Consider the following 25,954-nt stretch of genomic DNA (forward strand, 5'->3'; position numbering starts at 1 on the left):
GACGTGACGAGGAACGTCCGTAGATACGCAGTATCCGTACAAATTTTCCAACAACTTAATAATAATAATAATTGTTCATTTGTATAGCGCATATTTCCATGCATAATGCATGCTCATTTTTTTTTTACAAATCGAAATTATATCAACAGTATTTCCCTATATTATTCTCATAGTATATTTGGAATCTAAATTCTAAAACTGGGGATCGTCCAAACTAGAATTGATGTTTTTTAATCGGGTCTCAATTTAACGTCAATATAAATTAATGTGTCGATTTAAAATTATTTATATTTTAGCCAATATTTTTAGAACGTAAATTGACCTAATTCTATGGAAATTTTATTTTATTTCTATTGTCATTGTTACCTTTTGAACTTAATATTGTTATGAAAAAATATGTTTTTATTATATAATGGTTCATTGCACCCTTAAGCTGTCTGCATCACCCCCATATGACGTTCCAATCAAAACTGAATTTAACCCGTTTCAACAGTACCAAATTAAATCACTATTTGTTTTTTTAAAAAGAACATACCTAATGATACGACATCATTTTCAAAGACATGCAGATAAATCATCGCAACAACTCATTTCAAAATTTCATTAAAATTTTATGTGTACAGTGTCATAGAATTTCCCTGGTGCGTGAGAGAAATATTCAATATTTCTGACACCATATATTTTGACGGGCCGCGGCTCCAAATATCAAACAATATTTTAGATTATAAAATTAACATCTAACTTTTGATAACATGCTAAATGTGTACATTGTCCTATACAACGATCGTCAGTAAAAACACACGTGTTAAAATGCTTTAACTTTAAAAAGAATCGACGTTTCGAAAAACAAACACACTGTTTATGTATGACGTAGCCATAATGACGTTCCGTAATGGGAGCGCAACACATGCCGTCAACATATGCATGCTAGCATGTCGAGTTTCGGGGAAGGTGATAAAATCCAATTTGTCAGGCATTTTGTAACAGGTGTGGTAGTGTTCATTTATCTTTATTGCCTTACCAAACTTTTCTTATTGTCACTACCATGATATTATAACAATATTCTGTGAAGCAATTGGTTGCTTCAATTTTCAGTGTCATTCTAGTACGCCTCAAAACTTGCCATTGTTGCACTTGAAGAGACAAGGTCCGAGGTTTCCCGTAGTAAAATTGCAACACCTTATCTTATCGTTCTATATCTGAAAATGTATTGTATGTGTAACCAATATTGGCTGTGCTGAAATTAAACAGTTTTAATTCTATCCTCGAACAAACCATTTTAAATCGCAGCCAACAGCTGCAACATTGCCGATGCGGCGCTAAGCAATATTCACTCACTCACTCACCATTTAAACATTTAAACTAAAAACTAAAAATTCGAACAGATAGATGTTATTCTTACGGTTCAGTCAAAGCATGGACATAAACCGAAAACTGGCTTGTCTGTATATTATTAGAAACCTTAAACAGATATTTATTAATTTCCTTCAGGTTGACTCTATAAATTTAATAATTGCCCGAGAGATATATTCAGAATCTGTATATTAAAGTTGTGTAGTTGTATTGTTGTATCTTTACGTCAGTGAAGGTTACAACTTAAACCAAGTAATCAGGACAGACATGACTTGCGTCGCCAAACTGGGCAGTGTGTGCTGTAGATAAATCTAATTTTGCCAACCAGGTTATAACTTGTTTGACATACGTTGACTGGTCTGTCAAATACAGAAATACATTCCAAATGCATATTCTAAGTTTGGGAAGGAATTATTCCTCAATCCACCGTTACTTGATTTCATCTTTAACATATGAAAATGTTGCAAATAAACCTTTTCCGTTTAAACGCTAATTTAGTATGCGTTTTGAAACTTTCTGTTAGGTTGTAGCAGATTTCTTTCTGGTAAAATATGAACAGTGTGTTAGGAGTTCAGGTGAAATATGAACAATATGTTAGGACTAACACTTAATGTTTTAAACGAAGTTGAAATTGTTTGGCTCATTGTTTACGTTGTTTGGAAACAATCTGAGAGTTTTATTGCTTGATTAGACGTCCTACAAAATGCAGTATTTAATTTCAAAACAGATGTTGGTTGCCGTAAAGTAAAAGAAATATAAAATTTAAATTTTAAAGGCCGGTAAATAATTAAAAACGAATACCGGTAGTTTTATAATCCCTTAAAGTGCGAATTTAATTTAGGTTTAAGTTTCACTTAAATAATCGTATTTCAGTAAGGGAATAAATAATGCAGAAAGAAATATTCTTTGGGGAATTTTAACCAAGTTCTTTGTTCACGGATAAAAGACGTTTTGAATTTATAAAGGTCCTATCCTAAATTTAATTGAAGGGTTGCCCAAACACTATTTCAGATCAAAATATTAATGAGAAATCATATTCCGTTCATTAATCATTATGTCATAAAGGGTTTTCCTTCTTTGTTTAAAGTTCCACCGATATAAGCCTAATAACGTTAAGATATTTCTCCACACGGCTCAAAGGCGTGGCTTGGGGAATTTAGTTCGCGTGAAAATTTGACATAATGGTTATGAAAAATGGCCTTAGTATCTCTCTGAAGCCATTTCCCGTCCGTGTCGTTCATTCTCTCTGATTAAAAATTTATCTTTTTATCGCTACACCCCTGTGTTTTTCAGCACGCGACCCAGGGCCAGCGATTTCTGTCATTGTTCCCTTGTAATCTCACATTCTACGATGTCTGTGCTCCTTTGAGCTCTTGGCCAATCACAGAGCAACATATTCGCGAGCCTATCGGCCAGCTGCGCTCTCATTGGCTGAATTTTTATGAGTCTATAAATAACAAACCAAAGTAAATAATACCGGCTGGCTCTATGACAAGTCACGTGATAAAGTCGATTTGCTGGACTGGGTGCTTCGAGAAGAGACGGATATATTCAGTGTTTCTGGATAAAAGAAGCAACGAGCAACCGATACAGTAAGTACAACTTGAAGTATGATCCTTATACGACAATAATTCGTAAAATCTTAATATTTCACGACGTGTTTGGGGCTCCAGAACGCGCGACAATTCCGAAGCGGTCTGCTTTGCTAACAACTGGCTATCCAACATGGCGTCGCTCGCGACTCGGCAGACGAACAGGCCCCGCTGTCGGGATTGACAATTTCGCTTGGCTATGGCGTCTCCGTGAACGGCAGTTGTTTGCAAGGGTCTGTATTCTCACGGTTGTGTAGTTACCTTAGAAAATATTTTACGTTGTGAATGTTGATTGCAATATTTTGATACTTTGCCAAATTGACCTATCGCTGTTAAAGCATCGGTTGCTTTTGGATGTGAAGTGATAAGGGCTTAGGGCCTGGATTTATGGAAAAGCACATGTGCAATGTACTAGATAGCCCGAAGGACCACGGCTAAGGATCTCAGAATGCCCCCTTTAGGGTTAACTCTCATTTTGTGAAAGGCGGTACACATCAATTTCAAAGACAACGTTTTTACAGCGAGTCCATAGAACTCTCTCTCTCAGCTTTAAATGTTGTTGTTTACCATGTATCGCTCCCGACTCGTCGAGGGGACACACTTACCCCTGTCTGAAATTTCCGTCGGTGATATTTGTTTTCTGCTCACACAGACCCCCCAAAATCCAGGAACATATTCCGTAAACTACCGGAATTTTCCGCAATAGAGGATGTAGAATAATTTGACCCAATATCGACGCTCCAGCTCTAGCACGAGAAAAGCGAGAGCGAATAGAGAGCAGACATAACAACCTTTTGTTATCATAATAATCCTGGGCAATTCTGCAAGCTAATTTGCCTATCGCTACTCAAGCGTCTCTTGTTATTTGGTGTGAATGTGTTTTAGGTTGGTCTAGTGAGGTTGTGCTGTTGTGTTTCTCAACGTTTCGTGTGGTGGTCTTGCCCAGCAAAGATAACACAGCCAGATTATTGATGAACCATTTATGGTATGTTAATGAGTTTTAAAGTCAATTACAAACATGCACATCTTCTCTCGGCAGCTTTTATGGCTGCTGACGCAATTTATGATCATAATGTCATGTTAGGGTGTGTTGACAGATTATCGGGGTTAACAAAAATCGCTGTAGGTAATTATGCAATAGAACGCAACCGTGACTCACAGTACTAACATAGGGATTAGTAAAGATGTCATAAAATGGTGCAATATGTTTCGATATGCACATTTGACATACTTATATAAGATATTACGACCATAACCCATCGGCAACACGAAATGTTACACAGATCAATTAGTGAGATAATATTGATAATGGCTTTTTATCAATATTAGTCTTATCAAAATGGGAAAATGATTAATAATGTCTATATTTTCATTTAACAACGTTGTAGCCAGAGGGTCTTATCACCTGTGGTTTATATTATAATAATAGTAAAATTTCATAATCTCGTGATTATGCAAACATAATAATAATATTCCTCCAAATAGTCCTGATGACATTCATCGCCCAAAATAGCTTCTGATTATTGCGCATTTTTCTTCAGCAACACCATTGTAAACAAACATGGCCAACATTTTAGCAAGGTCGGCTTGCGATCAGACAGCGATGTTTCATTGTCAGACCAAGACACCACAGTTCGATATACAGGCTATTAATTTATATGGACTACCCTCAAAATGTGAAGATCCAAATACTGCCAGTAATTGTCCAGGGAGACTGGTCATCCATATCAATTGTTGTGTCGAGGAAAGCGTCCAGCTTGTCCAAGAAACGCAATTATATACACGTGGGGCTCCACAGGGGGTGACTTGGTAATTGAGGCTATATTCATTATTTATATTCGCTGTCAGTGGCGGATAACTACGCTGGAAATGATGGGTTATTAAATGCTGTGGTTGGCCTTGTTGGGAATGACTTTAGAAAAGGGAATTTCACCATCATTCCTTTTAAATAGATTTGTGTAATGACTGAATGTTGCAAACATTGCATGTGGATGGACAGCCGTTGCATATAAATCAATAATCATTGCAGATGTATCGATAATCATTTTCTATCAATCGATACCTATTGTATATAAATCAATATATAATATACATAACTCGATGTCCGAACATAAAGGGTTAGGATGTATGGTAAATCGCATTTGTCAAGATGTCTAAGATATTAGTACATATTCAACGATGATGGCGAAGGTAATGACGCAGTATTTTAAATACTCGTCTCTGCTGCACACGAAAATATACAACCGGCTAAACAGTAACAGAGACCCGAATTCTAACAGAATATCACACTCAAGCCAATGAGAGAAAAACAACCCTGATCTGCAAGTTTTTCATGTATCTAGCTTTTCCACACGAAACGTTACTTCCAAGTGCATATGATCTAATTTGTAATTAATGTTTTCTAAAATATTACGAAATTAATAACTGAATTTTCCTGAAACTATAATGAACCTAACGTAGAATGGTCGTTGTTTGCAGAGAATGGACGTAAAATTGCAAACCGTTAGGACAACGTCTCGTGTAGAATAATTACATTTGTCAAGACGTTTTTGATCCACGTGCCGGGTAGCAAATACGATGTACTACGGTCAGCAAATAAAATGTCTCCGTCGTTTGTAGAGAAAATATTTTGGTTACTCTATCAAAGACTAACTGAAATTGCTGTTAGCCATCTTGACAGCTCGTCAATCAGCCTGGAAAGGGAGGGGTAAATATTCATTAATTAAAGAAGCCCGATAAAGGGGCACCCTCCAACGCTTTTTGTACAGGGGGACCCCAACAGACAAGTCATTATCGTGCATGCTGCTAAGAATTGGAAAGTAAACACGTGATCGTCTGATCAAACTTGAGCAGACGACCGATGACCCCCTGCAAACATCACGTGACCCTGAAATCTTTCACCGACAACAAAATGGCGGAAGGGAATTGTTTCATTTTGCCCTTTCAGAGCGCAAGTTAAAGCAATTTTTGCTTCAATTCGCTGGCTTGTCAGTGCCTATTTGATTGAGGCCATGAGGGAAAAGCCAGGACGGCTTCGGGGACTGCGAATGCCTGTATCATGCAAATACGCCTTGAACTTGTGACCCTTGTTGGGCGATCCTGATTGGCTAACAGTTGCCATAGTGATGTCACAGGATGACGGCATAACTGTATCAATCCTTATCGTGACGTAACACGGACGTGGAGGACCATAATTTAGCGCGCGAATGGCCATATACAAACAATTAGCCCTCAAACCAGCTGTGTTTTGTACCCGAATCTCTCGTCGTAGCGACAGCGGATTACTTAAGGAGCTCTCTCGTCGGTGAAGTGAACGCAAATTAAATTATAGGAGTCTCCGTAGAGCCCTATACCTTATAGATTGCCGTAATGTTATTCATCCATCCAGTGGTGGTTTAAAACTCCAACTAATAGCGCGGCCTAAGAGTCTATGTGTACTTGAGGAAGCAAAACTGTCCATTTCCATCTGCCGCACGAAATAATGATGATAATTACTGGCTCATTATTTATTTTAGGTACATAAAGTAGACTATGCTTTCACCTGAACCTATTTTTCACTGCATTGGCCTCTTTGAATTTTTTACAAATATTTTTGGGTCTGATTTCATTCAGCAGGAGGAAACAAATACGCACAAAAATACAGTAAAATATATTTCCTATTGTTCGGCTTCGTGCTTTTTAATCTCAAAACACGAAATGCCCAAATTTGCAGAGTGAAGTTATATGTGGTTATGTCGAATAGGTATTGAAGTCACCACTACATGAGTGAAAAGTGTGTAAGAGTTTGTACATTTGGCGTCTACGGACATGCTGTTAAACTATACCTTTCTGGTGTGTATTAATGCTCACACCCTCTCAACCCTCAAGCCCCCTTCCAAATGCCGACAGTAAATGAGCATGGACCTTGATAATATCATGTCTGTATTTTATGCCGTAAGATTGTATTTAATATGTGGCTTTTACACCTTCCTATTGCATTTGATCATTGGGACGGCGGGGTAGCCTAGTGGTATATATTCCCTTGTCACACCCACGTCGCTGTTCGGTTCTCCACTTGGGTATGTGTGTAGTAAATTTCTACGATGTGATATTGCTGGTATATTTCTAATTCCTAAAACCATTTTTCTTCTAATATTAACAACAGCATTGTCAAGAAGGTATTTTTGAAGACCCAAGATACCGTTCGAGCCTGGTATAGGTTTAGCAAAGTTGTTCGTTGGAACTGATAAAGCTCAGAAAACTAAATTTAAAAAATAAAAATTACGCTAAATGTCTCTACACTAAGGTATTTTTAAAATGTATATATTATATATGGTGACAATTCATGAATCCGTTGAACAATTAATAACAAGATTCGCCGTACCCTATGTTCTACATCATTCGTGCTTTTCCGGGAAAAGCCGAATGGTTACGGAAAGGAGCGAGGGCGGTGAATGTCAAGATATCAGACTCTGACGTACACGGAAATTACCATATTGGGTGTTCTTAAAATTCGCGAAACAATATTTTGTACGTCGATAAAACTACTCAGACAACGACTAAGACCATGTGAAGTTAATCAAGGTATTTAATTTAGGGGTTTGGATTGCGTCCACGGTAGACCTAAACACTAATTATTGAAGGTGTCGCGCCGTTGACAATATCACAAGAACCCTGCGTCCAAACCTAAACTCAAGCACGGTCGTGGGCTATGGGAGCTGCGGCAGTTATGGCTATTACGAGCCACTGTTAAAACGGGCATTGTGAGGTGCATATCCTGGGATGACTTATTATTTCCGTTCACGTGCAGACTCGAACGTAAGAATGAATACGCTGATATTAGAAATACGCATTGTCCAGATGACTTAAGAAACAGTAGATATTTCTGTTAACATAAATTGACAGGGTAATCACATGCATTTAAATCATGTTTACGCTCACAAGTAAAGGGTGTACACTATTTCGAATTATACATTGTGTATTGATCAGACAAGGCTCTCTTTACACAACTGGGGCGGTGGGTTAGCCTAGTGGTTAAAGCGTTCGCTCGTCACGCCGAAGACCGGGTTCGAGTCCCCATATGGGTAGTGTGACGCCCATTTCCGGTGTCCCCCGCCTTGATATTAATGGAATATTGCTAAAAGCTGCGTAAAACCAAACTCACTCACTCTCTTTACAAAACTGAAACTGTACAGAAAACACGACGACTGCTCCAACGACCGTGTCAGTGGTGATCCTGCGACGACATTCCAGACATAAACGTCGACATGGATATCATCATCACCTGTGATACATGTATCAAATATTGACACAGCAACGGCTCAAAAATACATGTTTAACTACCCGAACATGCCAATGAATATTATATCGCTGTGATATTTTCCGTTCCGAAAATCGACTTCTATTTAGCAATAGTGATTATTAGTCCTTGCTCTTGTGCACCTTGTACTCGAACGGTAATTGTCATTAGTAGCTATCATGTCCTCGATCAGGGCTTGGGGCTACGTAACGCCAACAAAGACGATCGTTAGGGCGATTGGTTGCAGCAGAACGACATAGAGCTCGCTCTTTGGCCCGATTTGATTCTCATTTTGTTTCGGTTCGCTCGACCTGTATGTTGGCGCACGGGTTTCTGCCATTTGACTCGAGTTAAACAGTATTCGATGACAACTACCGCAGCCGAGAGACGTGAATGGCGTTGGGAGTTTCTTTGAAATCGTAGTCTGCGACGGTGATGCTAGCTTCGCGACGAAGACAGGAAATGCGTTGCTCGTTTCCAAGGTGATAACTTTTCTGGTCGTCTTCAATAGATGCTTGCTGAATGACACCGGTGGATGCTTCGGCAGTGTAAATACTGATAATTTATTTTGGATGGCTTGAGGGAAAATTATTATCTAAGAGGGTTTTCGGGGAATTTCTTTCGAGTGGGAACTACATTGAACGATAATATTCGTGAAAATAGAACACGCTATATTCGATGTGAATAAGTGAAAATCTTAACAGCAGTGAGTTAGATGACTGCGTGTCTGTTTTACGTGGGAGGAAGGCCCGAAGTAACGCAGGTCTCTACTGAGACAGTGGGGTGACCGACTCATAATCATAGATACATGTCACTGTCAACGAAATAAAAACAAAAGGCCTACTTTCAGAAGAAACACCGACACATCAATGATAATTTAAGAATATTCAGTTTTGGTGTATATTCAGAAGTGCTCTCAACTGAAACAACAAATCATCGACGTATAAGCCCAGGTGGAAGAAGCTTGCACGTTTAATGTAATTTGAATGCCGGTAAATAGGCCCACCCCTCGGGAGCCCCAGTGGAAGCCTATCAGCGGTAATAGATTTCATTCAGGCATTGCATGGTATTAATTTCATGTGGCGAAATCTTAGGTCCGCATTGCTATTATTTGCCTTCTTATTTCGGCAGTAGTAGCAGGTGTAGTCATGATGCAAGGCTGTATTTGCAACGATCCTCAGCAGTGAGCGCAGAAGGGTTTAATCGCCTGACAATCCGTGACTAATAACAGTAATTTATCCCCATTGTTTTGTTCTGTGGGATTGTAATAACGTCGGAGCAGAAAGGCGCTTGGATTTTAATGTTCAATATGCGACGTTTAGTTTTTGTGTTGGGATAATACAGATACTACACGCGATTGCGCGATTATCCTATACGTCTATCAGATAAGTTACATTTTTTTATTATCCTATACGTCTTTTACATTAGTTACATGTTTTTTTTCGTTTCAGGAAAATTTTGTTTTTGTATCACCCTGATATGAAATTATGTAAAGGTTCGTAGTGTGGATTTCGGCGTTACGGTTTCGGTTTGGAAACTGTTTAATATTTCTTCTATACAGCGAACGTGATTGTACATAGCTATGAACTGCTCTTTGTGTTAACGGTCACTGACTGGGGCAACCGCGTAAAGTTGTGAAGGAGAATTTACACATGCACACGATAACGGTCCCCTCAATCGAATCCAGATAACACATGGCTCATGCAGAGGGTTTTTCCTCAACAATTGGTTGAGTGACATTTAATTGAGCTCATTTAAGTTTTCGTCGAACGATTTCTACTAGGTTGTTCAATATGCAGCACGCAAAATCTTCGACATCTAATCATGGACGGTTATTACACGTCGGGAAACGTCGAACAGAATTTCCTTATTGTCATACCTCGAACCTTCGAATGGGTTATAGAAATGAGTACATATGACCCTTGTCTGATTTTCACAAATGTCCAGATGTGTCTGGTACCCTCTGGACAAGAGGTCCCCTGGTCAAGATCCCCGTCCCTCAGATGGACGCGTGTGCATGTCACTGTAAATGTTATAAAGAATCCGCGGACACAATGTAAAGGCTAGTCAAGTAACTGGTGCCATGGGCGCTGGGAATCGATTTTGGTGTCCGTGGTTCAATATGAACTTGTCCCCTTGTAAATAAAAACAAATGTGTTTTGTCACAATATTGAATACGTTTAGAGTTTGAACGTAACAAAAAGATTGAAATGTTGTGTAACCTTTTCCAGAAGTACTTTAACCATTAACTGCATTTATGTAACAGCTAAAGTTTAGTGATAGTGAGTTTATATTAGCATAGTTTCAGTTTATAGGGTTGGTCTGTTGGTTTGTTGTTTGACGCCGCTGTCAGCAGTTCCAGCTATAATTGAGCTTGGACCAGACAATCCAGTGATAGTTTATAGGTAGTATCAGGTACCAATATCTGTTATCATTTCAACCAATTTCTGTTTCTTACAGATAATAGAAAATTATATTTTTTGTGCTATGTTCTTAAACGTACTTGTAAAACAGTTATTTAAAATTGCAACAATTATGATCCCTTTTTTCAACCTATCTTAAGTTTTCATTCAAATTTTACAATTAATCCAGCCTTTAGAGTTGTAAGACTCTGGATGAATGAGCCCGTCAGCAGTATTCTAGAGATGTGAAATCCGTGTATATGATCCAGTCAGTTTACCTCATGATTGATAGCACGAAGCCCGATCCATGCCTTGGACATGTGATGAACGTGGGCACAGACAGAGCTGTGTGATGCTAGCATTCGTCTCAGAGGGGTTCATTAGCTGTTTAAAGCAAGGCAGAATAATATATCGTGTTTCGGTCCTCTCGACTCTGTGCGTCGTATTTCTCTCATCAATGCCGAGAAGCTCAAATGCTGTATTTTCCTGGGCGATTCTAAGAGCCTGCAGCACCCTTCTCGTTAAATAATTACACGTCTTAGATGCTAGATGTTAGCGATACATGTGTAGACTCCTCGTCCGTCAGCATCCAACAATTAACGTGAAATATGCGTCCTCATACCCTTCCGACGAATGCTATGTTTTTCAATGGTTCGGGTCACGGAATGTCAAAATCGGCACGTGACCAAGTGTCACGTGATGGGCTAGTCACGTGCGAGACAGTTGTGACAAGGCTGACGAACGAGTGCACGTGTCATTTGCAGTAAATTACAAAAGTCAGCTAATGAAATTTGTAGTCGAGATTGGTAACGAAGCAGAAGAAAGGGAATTCGTGATAAAAATCGAAGCATCAGAAGCTGTCTTGTTATTTCCAGAAACTCGAACGCGTCAATAACTTGACAAGATCGTACGACGCTATGTAATAGAAATAGTTTTTTACACAAAAAAATATGTCAAAATTGGACATCGGATGTGACTGAACAGGTCCCCGATTCCACCTATTAACCAACCAGGACAAAGAAAAAAAATGGTTCTTATATTCAACAGAAAATGAATGCATATTTGTCGTAGCAAAAGATATTTTACGTGGTGTTTTGTTTTGTGTGTGTTTTCGAACACATAAAGTCTAATGATAATATCGGTCTGTTCACAGTTTTGAGTCGAAGCTACAATATATAAGATGTACGTCTGACTTTCGCTCTTGATATGGACTTGAAATTAAACCTGTTTTCTTTTACTCTGGAACAATCATCAGCAAACAGAAACTGAGACAATACCTCATCTCCATAGATTAAATTAATTAGTCATAATACTGACATTTACAAGTTTTGATGCAATGTAATAATGTACAGGAATTTCGGTTTGCATCGATGTACGTCGCATTGTCTGTTTATTGGAACTAATGGGTATGCAGGCAATCTCAATCTCAACAATCTCCCAGCGTGCCTGCTGAATGCGATCGAAAACAAGCATAATTTCCTTCTCGAATTTCGAAACTATTGTAAGGTATAAATAGTTACAATTATATTAATATGAATATTGAAATGCATATACGTTACTTATTATACGTTATTTATTATTTACGATACTTTGTATAAATACCCAAATGTAATCGTAGTGGACACCATGAAATGTAAAAATGTAAAAGCAAATGCGACAAGGGTGAAAAATAAAGGAAATGTGTCCACATCCGTGAATCGCCTCCTCTGAAGACAAAGTTCGCTGTACGATTCCTAAACGATCATAAACACATGTGCTAATAACGTGAAGAATTTATAATACAAAGTTTCTTGAAAGGTGCAAGATAGTGTCCACAGATTTCTGTATCCAGTACTTATGTACCAGCTGTCTTCAGAGCACTGATACAAAAGATACACTGATTGATACTGACACGAAACCATTGTTCCTAGAATTTTTGTTTGTAATATTGCTGAATGAACATGAGAGATTAGTTCCCCCAATATTTTACCTTTTGAATCCATTTTCATAATATAATACGGATCACTTAGATATACCCTAGTGTACCACCTACGAAATACACCCAAAATGGAAGATAGGTTTAGCCTGGACAGAAAGATGCAGTTTCTGATTTTCTGAAACATGCTTGTGTGATTCTTATTCGCAGCTCTCGTCTTAACTAACCCCCACATGATGAGAACGGGGATGCTTTACAATGACGGCCGTCGATAGGATAACATTGGAAGATGGATTTTAAACGCTGCTCTTGCTGATATTGAATGATATCTTTACTCATCACGATTTGGTCCCAGTGTAATTCTACTCCAGCAGAAACAATAGCCCTCAAGAGGAAATGGCTTTTACCGCAGAAGCAAATGAAAAAAGTCTGTCGCAATTTTCCGTTTTCAACGCCCGCTGAGAGGCGCTATCTGAAACTCTCCATTGCAGGTTGACGGGAGGAGGGGGTACATGATCAATCTTCGTTGCTAGGGTGACGTCATACCTAGCAACCCTTTTTCCCTCAATCAGGCTGGTCGCTCAGACGACAGGATCGCGCAGCGACTCTTGACATCAGTCGACTGGGAGGTCGGGAAAAATCGTGGGGGTTCGCGCCAACTCGGCACTTTCCGTGCCCTACTGGAGATTAGAGTGATGCACGGGGGATTAGAGAAACGTCATTTGTTTTTCTGATGAAGATATTTTTGACTAGCCTGAGGGCGGGCGAGGTTGAGATCTCCCATGAATGTCGCCCCTGTTTCCATTAATTATACACTTGAGGGCCCTAGGCTCGACCCAGCCTCATAGAAATCCAATCCGAACCCATTGAATCAAGCCAAAGGATTACTTTATCTCATCGCTTCTTCAGAGAAAGGGGAGAGAGGCTAAGTCTCCTCGGTATCGATTCATCTTGGAGATCTCTCCAACCAACCTTCTCCTCGCGCCCACCCAGACCAGCACATGACTGGATCTGATCCCATCCCCATCAGTAGATGCTTCCACTTCAGATATAGCCGGAATCCATTTCTGGGGAACAATCGGAAATTAGATGCAGTACCTCTTCATCCTTGAAAAGCTTGTACGATGGGCTAAGATTACAGCAGAGGTCCCTTTCCCGTTCCTGAGTGAGGCTCGTGTAACGTCTTCCTGTTCCGGGGTCGAACCAATTCAATGTGGGACGTGCTCGTCTTCTTTTGTTTTCTTTAGTGGAAGAAATGGACGGATTGTTTGATGAACCACTGTCAAACGATAATGATCGTCATAGGATCTGGACAACATCGCAAATTGGTCAAGCACGTCGTGGAGGAAATGTGAAGCTAACATAGTTGTAAAAAGGAAAGAATTATTTTACGAGACATAATGATAGATGGTTTATTGTTAACTCTCTTTGATTACAGATACGTATTAGTGTGTGTGGTATGAACTATTTGGATCAGATTTAACGAAGAAAATCATATCGCAATTTATTCTTCTATTTTATGGGAATTCTTTCAACCATTTTCACGAATCGGTGACTTTTCTCCACATAACATTAATCTCACACCAACGCATACTACGATTCGGAGACGTTGAGACATGGCTTTTCCCTCGGTGACCTGTCCATAACACAACCATCCACGCCACAATGAAGTTTTCTTTTCGTCTCTTGTTCATGTGTCGTCTGCTCGCCTCCTTCCAAAAATCGATACATGAGGATGAACATGGCGAGGAGTGCCCTACACGGTGAATATACTGCCGGTCTGGGCAGGCATTATTTATTAACAGCCTGCTGGTATTCAAATCTCTTCAGCTAATGGAATCGTCTGGATGCTGCCCGATTGCCGCCAGGGTTGTTATCTATCCAAACCCGACAAGATAAATGTTTCAGTTTTATTACAAAGCTTTGAAAAAACCTGACCCACTCTACGAAAGCTTTGGTCAAATGCCAAGCAATCTGTCTCTCTGCTGTATAAATTATCCCCAATTTCTTCTAACCCACCGTCTTACGAAGGCCGAGCGTCTGGACATGTATGTGTGGAGCCAAGACACTGATCCAGCGGAGAATGGCCCACGGGCGACTCATATCGCCTGGTCGCAGCGGACCGTGGCAAATCTCCCTCTGCCCATTTTGACACGGCGTGAGTGATTTGATGAGAAGTGACTGAGTGACGCCCCTCCCTCGATCCCTTCCCCCTGACCGTTATCAGTTCTCCAGGCGACACAGTCCTTTACCCTCGACCCTAGTTTTAGCTAATCACATTTGCATACATTTGCATATATTTACATGAACAGACTCATCGGTGTCACGTCAGCGCAAACGAAGAAGGTATTTGTCATGCCGCGTCTTTCAAAGGATAAGACACGGCGGGCTTAGTGTACTAACTACATTGCAGCCCACATAAAACTAGAAATCCGTGTTGTCTTGCTAGGCCGTCTTCTCACCACTTTTAAATTAAGTTATTTCTGTGCTTATTGTTAAAACTTACGTCTTTCTAAATTATAAAAAAATGTAATATTCGTAAGTTCGTTTTAATATTTTACCGCATACCACAAATTACGTCACTCTTTCTGCTCTTGCGTGTGAAGCATTCTCATTTCTCTAAACTCTTTAAATTTGTAACTCTTAAATTTAAACATTTAACACAACAGATTTGAAGGCCGAGCCACCCGGAAGGGGCGCCAAACCAACTCTTCTTTAAACATCATGTTTACTTTTCCTCTGGTAATTCAATTTTTATTGCATGTTAGGTGCCAATTAAAGGTCAGCCTTTGACCCGGCGTGTTCCTGAAGCTGTTAACGTTATTGAATTTCTACTTTGTGCAACGACCGTGAATGTATAATTGGTGTTAATAAGCCCTGTGTGACTATCGGTCGGTACGGTATAATTGGAACAAATACTGAAGTTCACTTCACTCATGAAAAATAACCCTCTAAAAGAACATATATTATATACTTTGAAATAAATATTGTCTCCGACTCCTGGCCAAAACTTTCATGATATGAGAAAATATTTTAGATAAGACGATGCAATTACGTATTTTACTCTACACCTAAAATTCTTGGCATTGTGGGTATATGTATGTGATTTTCAAGAAGGTTACTTCTCTACAGTCTTGTGTTAATAGCACTGTTACTGACAACATCATTCTCATCATCAGTGTAGTCCAGTGGTTAAAGTGTCCGCTTGTTACGCCTAATGGCCAAGGTTCGATACCAAAACGGGTACAATATATGAAGCCTATTTACGATGCGCACTCTGTGCTGTTGTAGAAAATCCATTCACGGTGGAAGAATCCACCACGTTGCGTGTGCCGGAGATCAGTTTCTCTCAGTACGATTTCAACTTTACTGCGCTACGTAAAACCATGCTCTCTCCCCTCCTTCTGTCTTAATTACATCCATAGCAGCGGTTATCCTTTACTTTATGTTATTCAAAGGCAATTACTAGTGGCGTGTAAATTAGTTATTACATAATATTCCACTTTCCGGAATCGGGTTATCTTTAGATATCAAACTGCGTTTTAGCGGAAAAGGCAACAATGTTGATAAAATTATATAGGTTATCTACAGCGTTTAGAATATTTTTTCCGACTACATTTCACGGAGTTAACATACCAAGCGCTCGCCCAACGCCATGTACGCGCTGTGTCTGCAGGGGCCAGTAATAAGCCTTCTGGGAAGGCGACTACAATACTTTTCCCCCTTGGCAACGGGCATAACATCACAAAGAAAATACTAATTCGTCTTGTTTGTTTCAGATGCATCGGACAACCCGCCTGAAGATAACCGACATCAACCCCCACCTCATCTGCGTTCTCTGCGGGGGCTACTTCATCGATGCCGCCACCATTATCGAATGCCTGCATTCTTGTAAGTCATCGCTCTAGACGGCTAAATATAGCAGCGTTTCGATTTTTGCGCTTTTCTCTCGCGGAAGCCAGTAGTGGAACTGCGAACGTCGTGTAGGCCGGTCCTCGAACTCGCTCCTCAGCCCGACGTGTTTAAACCGATGGAATGTGTTTACAAATCTGTGCTGTTCCAAATGATTTTTAAAGTTGAACAGAGACTGGACTGGAGTGCATAAGAGCTCTTTGATGAAAGAATTGTTTCTTGGCATCTGGTAGGATCAACGGCTTGCAGAATTAACGCTGGTGTTCGGTTTGGAAGTTTTCATTGAAATTCTACGTCTGTTTTAACGGCTCGCTTGAACGCCGGTTCTGTAACTGTGTTTGGCGTTAGGGTGTAGTCTTTGAGATATTTGTAATCATGTTACTGATTTCATGCATGGCGGTTTAAAATTACTTGGAATTATCCTGAAATATCGATGGAATTAGACCAATACGCTTATGCGGAAACGGTAATTACAGTGAATGAAATTATATTGGTAGGTTGACATATATTCACGTACTTAAAATGCCTTTCGGATTCTACTGTGATATTCGTGTCATTATCAGTACCCCTCAGTGGTCGTTCTGTTGCTGAAACATTGCCAATGGCCGTTGACATATAAATCCGCGTTAACCGCATGTAGAAACTGATAACCATTGTTTCCATTGTTTCTAGTCTGCAAGACGTGCATCCTGCGGTATCTCGAGACGAGCAAGTACTGCCCCATCTGTGACGTCATGGTCCACAAGACCCGCCCACATCAAAATATCAGGTATGTACGAGTTTGTGTATATAGACAGGATACTGTATGGAGGCCTGCTACCAATATCTATCTATTGCGGTATAGATCATTTGTCAAGCAGGTAGTTGCCTCTGTTGTTTTTCACATCGTTATTCAGGACCCGGGTTCGAATCACAAATGTACAATGTGTGAAATGCCCCCGCCTACTGGAAACTAAAAGCGGTTAAAAACTCAGGCAGTCAGTCTAAAATGCCAATTCAACTGAAACTCGTTATAAATACACAGTGGCTTGTGACTCTTGATAACTGGTGACAATTGATGACAAGTGACTGGAAGCATATTTCCGACGTGAATCAGGATTCAAACCCAGACAAGATCGCAATGCCTCATGCATTTAGGCCCCAACGTACCAAATCCCTCAATGTTTTCTGTCATTTCGCTAAACATTAATTCCCCAGTTCTACCTTGCGTTATTTTGTGTGTCAGTATACCTAGTTATGTTATGAAGGACGGAGGGGTGGGGTGGGGTATTTTGTGATTAAACGTGATGCAGGAATGCACATAATCCTCATGTAGCCCCTGAACCACAGTATTGTCCCTAATGCCCAACCCTCCCTGCAATGCTAAAGAACTAAATGAAGCCAGTCTAGTTTTCTCCAGGCTCAGGCCTGAGTGTTTTAACTCAGTGGAGCTCATTTTCAATTTAAATGGGTTTATTTGTTACTGTCAAAATTGTATATATTCAGGGACTTAGCGTTAGTCTAAATCCTCATGGTAAATTCAGATGTGTGGTGTTAGGTTCGATGAAAACCGTAGAGCACATCGTATGTTTAGTTTGCATCTAACAGTAGGGGCTGCGGTACTATGCTATAGAAGCAAATAGTCTTTGCTGGAAATAGAGAAATGGTCATTAACCACCCGCCGCATGGTTAACAAAGGGAACTGTGTCTGATGAAGCTCAATTCGCAGCGCTTTAAATTTAGTTTTTAATTTGATTTCTTCAATATGGACGTATTCCAACTCTACTTAATTAAAAGAAATTTGTATCAACTGTCTCCGTACGTCGACATAGCCAGCATCCAGGCATCGTATTCTCGCGGTGACTAAGAATGTGCCATGAATAGGATCATGTATGTGTTGATATTCTTATGCCAAGATGTTATAGAAGCGCTTTTTCCAAATTTAGATGTGGGTTTGCTCCAATTAGACTTGAAACGGGGCGTTATGAAAAATTACCTGTGGAAGAACGCACCTGTCCGTTGTGCAATGATAACTGTATTGAAGATGAAGTGCATGTTTTACTGAAGTGCTCGATGTACGATGACCTGCGATCGGAATTGTTAACTATCTATGGTGAATTTTTCAATCTTACCGAAGAACAGAAATTTTGTTTTTTAATGTCAAATTGTGAAGTTGTTAGTAGTGTTGCCAAAGCCTTAGTCCTTATTCTATCTAGAAGGCGATGGTTGCTGTATAGCAGTTAAATTGTATATAGACATTATATTCTTTAATTTTCTTTTTTAGCGCAAACGTTTTTCTATGACTTTTAGTAGCTTGTATATATTTTAGATTTAGTCTCATAATTCCATAAGGAATGGTGCATGTGCTTTTACTGGTGTTTGTCTAATTTTTATATATTGTACATGCAGTGAGACGTTAATAAATTATCTGTCTGTCTGTATTGTGCGTAATTGTCCGAGACAGTAGCGGAAAGTATAGTGACGCAATTGTAGATACCACGGACCTACTTGAACACAAATAGCGACAAAACACATTTTCATAATCGTCTATTATGGTCTGAGACAATTGTATGATCCCGATTATATACTAAGCATATATTTAGGATTAACTGTGATAACGACAGCTGTTGACGAAAAAGGTGGCTGTACCCTGGAACCCATCAAGAACACATGCAAACGCAAGTCAATCGTTCACCAAACCACGGAAAAAGTCTAAACTGGGAATTAAATCTGACATATTTTGTCTTTTTTTCGTCAAACACGTTTAAGTATAGTATTGTTAAAGTTTATCCTCAATATCGCTTCGTAATAGCGGATGCAGCTTTTGCCTACTCGTAATGAAACCAGACGTACGTGGAGAAAATACGGACGAATACTGAAGTGTTTATAGGGAATGTAGTGCCTCCCATCTGCACCATGTGTGACATGACACATGTCTCATGGTCTGATTACCTTCCGGGTAATCACAGGTCCAGGCGACGAAAGGTGAAGCCCCCGACTGAAGATACCTGTAATATCACACTGAGCCACTAGGCGACGTCATTGCCACCGTCGCACCTTTCGGGAATCATTCAACACCACTCGTCTATTTCCGTAATCCGCACGCACAGTCACGAATGAAAAACTCGTTATTTTGACATCTAAAACGATGTCTTCTTTGTGACAGATCAAAAGTATTCCCTTAACGTTGTTAATATCGCTCCATATCCAGAATATTATATTAAAAGTATTTCGTTTGTTAAAAAACGGTAACTAATGTACGATCAACGCGTCCACGTGCGTGTTGGCGCCTCATAATGCTCTCGTCTCCCTTGTAGGCCCAGAGCGTATATTTGATGAGCAGACCCCTATTTCACTCTCATCCCATCTCAGAGTACACCCATCCCTCCTCAGATCCCCAAATTAAGATATGTGATGGTTTCTCTATATAATTATTTCCATTTAACTTCATACATAACTGTACTTCGGCGACAAGATATTAGTCTACGACTCGTCACACGGGGCCTGTGTGATGCATTAACTCGATCAGGGTAGTGGACATTACAATAATGTTTCGTTCTTTGTAACATTACATTACCTCTGTCAGCAAAATTGAATTAAGGGAGTGTTGTCTGCAGTAAATATTGAAGAAATCAAGTGGTCTTTTGTAACCAAGACGAACTATACTACTTCAACTCTGAGAGGAATACTTTTATCGTGCCACGCAACACAAACTTAATTCTTTGAAAGGGATATTTTTATCTTTCCATGACGTACAAAATTGATTCTCGTAAAGTCAAGTCTGTATTACACAAAAACATATGTTTGATTATACCTTTTAAAACTTGGGCAGTGTATTAACATGACAGACAGTTCGCCAATCCCTCTGTCCCAACGCGAGCACACCCCGTCCATATATGTATTAAATCAATTCGATCACGTTTCATGCTTCTTATTTAAACAAGAGAGCACATGGCTGCATTACTTTTCAAATATCATATTACTTAATTATAGCAGTGTGTTGGAACTGCGTATTATATTATCCAATTAATACTAGTATATGTTTAATTTGTTTTCCAATACAGTATTTAATTAAGCAGTCTATAGCTGCCATGGCGTTGGAAGGACGGCATGCAGCGACAACAGCGTTCGTCATACCGAAAACATCCCTCACCCCTAACCACCATCTGTTAAGAATAATTGTTTACTCCAATTCTGATATTTGATTCGTACTGTTTCAACGTTTTGAATTAGCTGTCGGGTGTGTACAGACAAAATATATGTCAATTATATATTACTGGACTGGCACCATCAGGAATAACTCGTGTCTGTTGGTGTTGTTGATATTTGAAACAGATCTCCTCACCTCCTTTTATATCAGTTTACGTACTTTCAGAGCCGATAAGACTCTCCAAGACCTGGTCTACAAGCTAGTTCCGGGGCTGTACAAAGGTAAGTTGAAGGGTTACATCGGGTGATGGGTAGTTTATAGGGTGGAGCGTTCTTTCATCATTGTAAGGACCAGGTTCGATTCTCACTTGGTACGGCGCAGTGAGGTAGTCCAGTGATTAAAGCGTTCGCTCGTCACGCCGAAGACCCGGGTTCGATTCCCCACATGGGTACATCATGTGAAGCCCGTTTCTGGTGTCCCCCGCCGTGATATTGCTGGAATATTGCTAAAAGCGGCGTAAAACCATACCCACTTGCTCACTCCCTGTTGTGGTATAGGCGGATCCATGGAGACTGAAATTTCGAGGGCCGGGATAGATCCCCATTTGATCTGCTGGTCGCACGAGGCGATTAAATTTGGACGTACACCATCGTTTACTTTCCTGAACCTGGAATATTTCTGACTGAACAACAAACAAATATACTGTTATGATGGAATAATTTTTTTAATTCCGGGTAAAACAACCTGATATGCTTAGCACTGCAGAAAATGTGTACCTGTAATTTTGTAAGGTTAAGGTAAATATCGTTCTGTTTTATTAATTTTTAAATATTTCAATGATGTTGTCACTATACAAGTATAGCATGAAATCATGAAAAGATATCTCAAGCCAAATAGGCTAGAAACAAAACTCGTTAATGAACGTGGTTTTGTTTGCGATACTTTTGTCCAGTAATATGTAGATCATATCTTTATCTTAACTCATAACGTACATTGTATAAGCTTATTATTATCATTCAGAAGATAAATAGCTATATCACCCGGGCTACTGTCTGGACAGTTAGACATTGGCCTGTTACGTGACCCTGACCGCTGATACGTCATGCGACTGATTGGATATTCTACGAAAATAATCTGACTATATTGGCCTCCTTTTTCAGGCGAGATGAAGCGAAGGAGAGAATACTTTGCCATAAATTCAGCCAAAGGTGAGAAAACATGGCGATCATAGAATTTATTCATCATGATGGTGATTTCAAGAACTGTCATCAATACTGTGGATGTCTTTTATATGAAGAAAGCAACAGGATTAAAATGATACTTTTCTTTCATTGACAACTTATGTACACTGGCGTCATCCTCAGAAGGCGCACAGGAAAATGTTATCTCGAGGAGGAAAAAAATGGGAAATTATCTCCTGAATTATTTTTAAGCAATCATATAATTGTGAATACTTACACATATATAAATTTCTTTAGACCATGAAATTCCTCAACTGCCCTTGAGAAGGTTTCAGTATAATGTGTCTGAGTGGGGTATTCATGCTTCACTGCGGCATGGTATCTCAGTGGGCTAGCACTATAAAAAACAGCTTAAGTCTGGGCTAGTACAAGCGGCCGCACATACACATACACACGCATGCACGTCGTCATATGAGCGAAATATTCTCAAGCACGACGTAAAACCCAATTTCACCTCACGTCACCTAGACTAGTATTTTGTGTCTGATGATAAATAATATATTTTCATAGGAACAAACACGTACTTTCGAGTTGAAAAGGTACCCGTGACTATACCGGGTTGATTTGATCTTTTAGTATCCATACTTGTAAGAGGATACTAACGGGTTGGTCAGTCTAACACTTGGTTGATGCATACCGTCGTATCCCAGTTGATGTAATGATGTCAGAAGGTGATGGCTGATGGCCTATGCAACAACAAACAGCTTACCTTGCTCGTGAGATTCACGCAAGGTATGCGGTGCCCTTTCCTCCAACACCAAGCGGAGTGGCCGTATGAACAGATAGATACCTGGTGTTGTAACACCAGCATTCTCAACCATTCCTGTGGCTCCACGCGGTGTCATATCCTGATTAACAAAGCTTTGTAGGTAACACCAGGTGCTCATGTTTTATATATTGTCTCCTCCCCAGACGCGCCTAAAGCCCCGAGCGAAGCCCGAGGGGACGAGATGGCAGAACGCTTCATCTATACGTCAGACGAGAACATCAGCATGTCGCTGGCATACTGTCAAGAGTAAGTATTGACGATGACCACAGAGAGGAAGAAAAACCGACGTCCGTGAGCAAATGTGGGAGGATTATTTCTACCGGGATTAGTTAAGTAGACAGGTAGTTAGGAAGAAGAAGAAGAAGAAAATTAGTTTATTTCCGTGTCACATATTTTCTAGACATACATATACATTTCGTCGACCAGTTGAGGAAAATATAGGTTTATATCACACGAATCTGTGTGGGGAAGGATTTTGTAAGATTCGGTTGATCCAGTTGTTGCAGAAACAGTCATCTGGTAGTCTTTCAGTTAGAGCATTCGCTCCTCATGCCAAAGACCCGAGGTTGATTCTTCACACGGTATATGTGAAGACCATATTGATTGTCCACACACATGCCAAAGTAATATTTTAAAAAAAAGACGTTTGACTCACTCACTCACACACTCCCTTCGTGCTGAATATTCTTAATTGGTTAAACGATTCCATTCCAAGTATTTCTAGCATTTACAGTTTACGGTTCGTGTGTTTTTCATTCAAAGTCGGTGTTCGTCAAAAACACTCATTAACTGCTAGATTAAGCGATGATGTAACGCCTTGATGGCAATACGTGGTCGGCATCTACCACATCCTCGACTGCCTGATGTAGCCGACGCTAGAAGAGCTTCCGGTTCCTCCGTAGGAAGCGTCCAATTACAGCATTAACTCCACCGTCCCTACGTCATTCACTTGTCAAAGACAAAATACATGATTAAATAGTTTGGTGGAAACCTTCGCGGTTAACGTAAGGAAGTTCCCAATTAGTGAAGTGATTTGTTGAAGGTTGAGAAATTTCCCCGGGTTATTAAATGGTGTCGTATTAAGAGTAGATTTAAGTCACTGGATGTGAAATCACTGACGTCAGATGTAACAGCCTGTCGTGAGTTCGAATCCAAGTTCTTTCTGCAGTTATGATCCTTGTGTTGATGTTAGTGGCCACGGGATGTACGATGTCCGTCACTGACAACTCCTCGCCCTACGCGTAATCTCTCTCCCTTCACCTCTCTCTTTCACCTCCTTTCTCCTCCTTTCTCCCTCCCCTCTCGCCCCTCCCCTCAAATACACCTCCCTGCACCGACTAACCCGTATTGCTGTCATTAAGCCACTGTTTATCATATTTTCCAATCTTTTCGGCTGTCTTCAGCGTCCCGTACAGCAGGTAATTTATTCATGACTCGGCCAGAACCCTGATTCAATAATTACACCGAACCGTCTAAACGCCATCGGTGTAGATTCCTCCGGGAATTGCTCCCCGATAAACCAAGCAGGTCCCGACAAGCTGATATGATGGCCGAGAAAAGATCTTCTCTGTCAATCAAATAGTAAAGCCACAAAGGTGCGCCAGTTCGTTTGATAAGAACCCATCGTCATTCCCAGGAGATAGTTGAAGATAATACACCAGAAGTACCCCGTGGGATTCTGAGATACATATGGCTGCATCGCAGTCTTTCATTGTGTTATCAAATGGTTTCAAACTGAGGACAATGAATACAGTTCTCCGCCACGACTGACGTACTCATTTACTATATTTATAAAACAGTTATTGGAAATTTAATTTAAATTTTCAGCATTAATTCCTTAAAATGTACACTTCTATAGATTTTTGCGACATATTGCAGTTTGTAAGATAAAGGTTTCCGGTAAATTCCTGTTTGGCTCCGAGTTTTAACCGACCATTGTCTTGCACTCAGGTATTCATTGTATCGATGTTATATTTAGTATTGCATATGACAGTAAGGTACTGATTCTAGTACATTTGTTAGGCTGAGTCCCGTCCGGGATTCCAGCCCTTACCTTCAGAGTCAGACACCTAATCACCAGCTCACAAAATCCGCGATCTAACCCACTGGGCCGCCGCGACTTTACCGTTAACCGCGATAAGAGATCAAGAGATCAAATATTTATTGTGCAAACGTTCCATACAGAAACAGTGACAGTATTCTATAAACTACATAAACAAGATATATAATGAATCACATATATATGATGAGCAACAAAACATAAAATAATACAAATGTGTATAAAAATAATAATAATAATAATAATGGCCGTGGACAATCAGATCTTCTATATTTGTTTAAAGTTGTACATGTGGTAGCAAATATTTCTATACCATTTGGATCATTATTTCTAAAAGGAGGTTAAATTTTTCAGTGGTAGTAAGTCTGAGAAAGTTATTAATTTTAGAGGAAAGGGAGTTAAATAAGGACTTTCTTGCATCTGAATATTTGCTACATCTGAATATGGTGTATGGCTGCAATATGGCTAACACAACATTCACCAGTTTTCATCAACCTGCTGGCTGACGTAGAGTTCAAGATGGGCGATCGGACATAACGTCTACTGATTAAGGCCAGTACTTTGACGCAAGGCTTCCTTTGAACACCATATATCTGCTACTGATTGTATGTGTGTGACTGACATTATATGTCACCATATTCACACTTATATGGGGGCACAGTGGCCAAAGCGGTCGATCTTCACGTTGCGAACCTGTGTTCAGTCCCACATTTATACAATGTCCATTCATAGGTGGATGCGGCTGAATTGTTCTGTTACAAATCTGTCAGAATTCTCCAGGTCCCAGCATATAACGTCAGAGACTGCCGGAAACGTAAAATAAAACTTTAAAAAAAGATTTTGGGAATGCAAAGAAGTACTACGACACACGTTATTACAACTCACAAATGTTCCCTAATGAAAATTGAAACCCTTTGTTTATTGTAGAGGAATTCCTGATCCCGAAGTACTGCGGAGAATGAGGCAGGAGCATCTGAAGAAAGGAATCTCCAGCCCCAAGAACGGAGAGGTAGGGAGACAGAAGGGTCTGAGCAAAGAACGGAAGAAAACGTAGCCTTGCTGGAACTTAATCAAACTGCAATCTTTCACGGTCAATTAGGGACGGCGTTGCCGATCGTGTTCGTTATGCACATGGGCTCAATTTGGGAAGCTAATTCGTGGTGTTCTCGCTTTGATATTGCTGAGAGGCTGAAACGGCGTAAAAACGGCGTCTTTTCTTATTTATTTTGCTGGTTTTTCGAAAATATTGAAACTATTCTTTCGTATATATTTCTTCATTGTCTGAAGTATTTTCTTTGTTTAAG

At 39.9% G+C, this 25,954-nt stretch overlaps 1 protein-coding gene across 2 annotated transcripts in view; it reads left to right on the top strand.

Annotated features, from left to right (window-relative positions):
• Nucleotides 1–2,854: 2,854 nt before the first annotated feature.
• Nucleotides 2,855–25,954, top strand: part of LOC124279262 (polycomb group RING finger protein 2-like) — a 30,269-nt gene continuing 7,169 nt past the window's right edge. The window contains exons 1-7 of one of the 2 annotated variants that reach the window (XM_046715078.1): nucleotides 2,855–2,945; nucleotides 16,320–16,431; nucleotides 17,125–17,221; nucleotides 20,807–20,862; nucleotides 21,742–21,789; nucleotides 22,735–22,837; nucleotides 25,578–25,659. In XM_046715078.1, the coding sequence (XP_046571034.1) occupies nucleotides 16,320–16,431; nucleotides 17,125–17,221; nucleotides 20,807–20,862; nucleotides 21,742–21,789; nucleotides 22,735–22,837; nucleotides 25,578–25,659 (498 nt within the window). In that variant the 5' untranslated portion in view covers nucleotides 2,855–2,945. Of the gene's footprint in view, nucleotides 2,946–3,079; nucleotides 3,179–16,319; nucleotides 16,432–17,124; nucleotides 17,222–20,806; nucleotides 20,863–21,741; nucleotides 21,790–22,734; nucleotides 22,838–25,577; nucleotides 25,660–25,954 lie in introns of those variants that run through there. The other variant, XM_046715079.1, reaches the window with a different exon arrangement.

Source organism: Haliotis rubra, unplaced genomic scaffold, assembly GCF_003918875.1.
Source record: "Haliotis rubra isolate DU_JTF1 unplaced genomic scaffold, ASM391887v1 Scf249, whole genome shotgun sequence".
NCBI lineage: Eukaryota > Metazoa > Mollusca > Gastropoda > Lepetellida > Haliotidae > Haliotis > Haliotis rubra.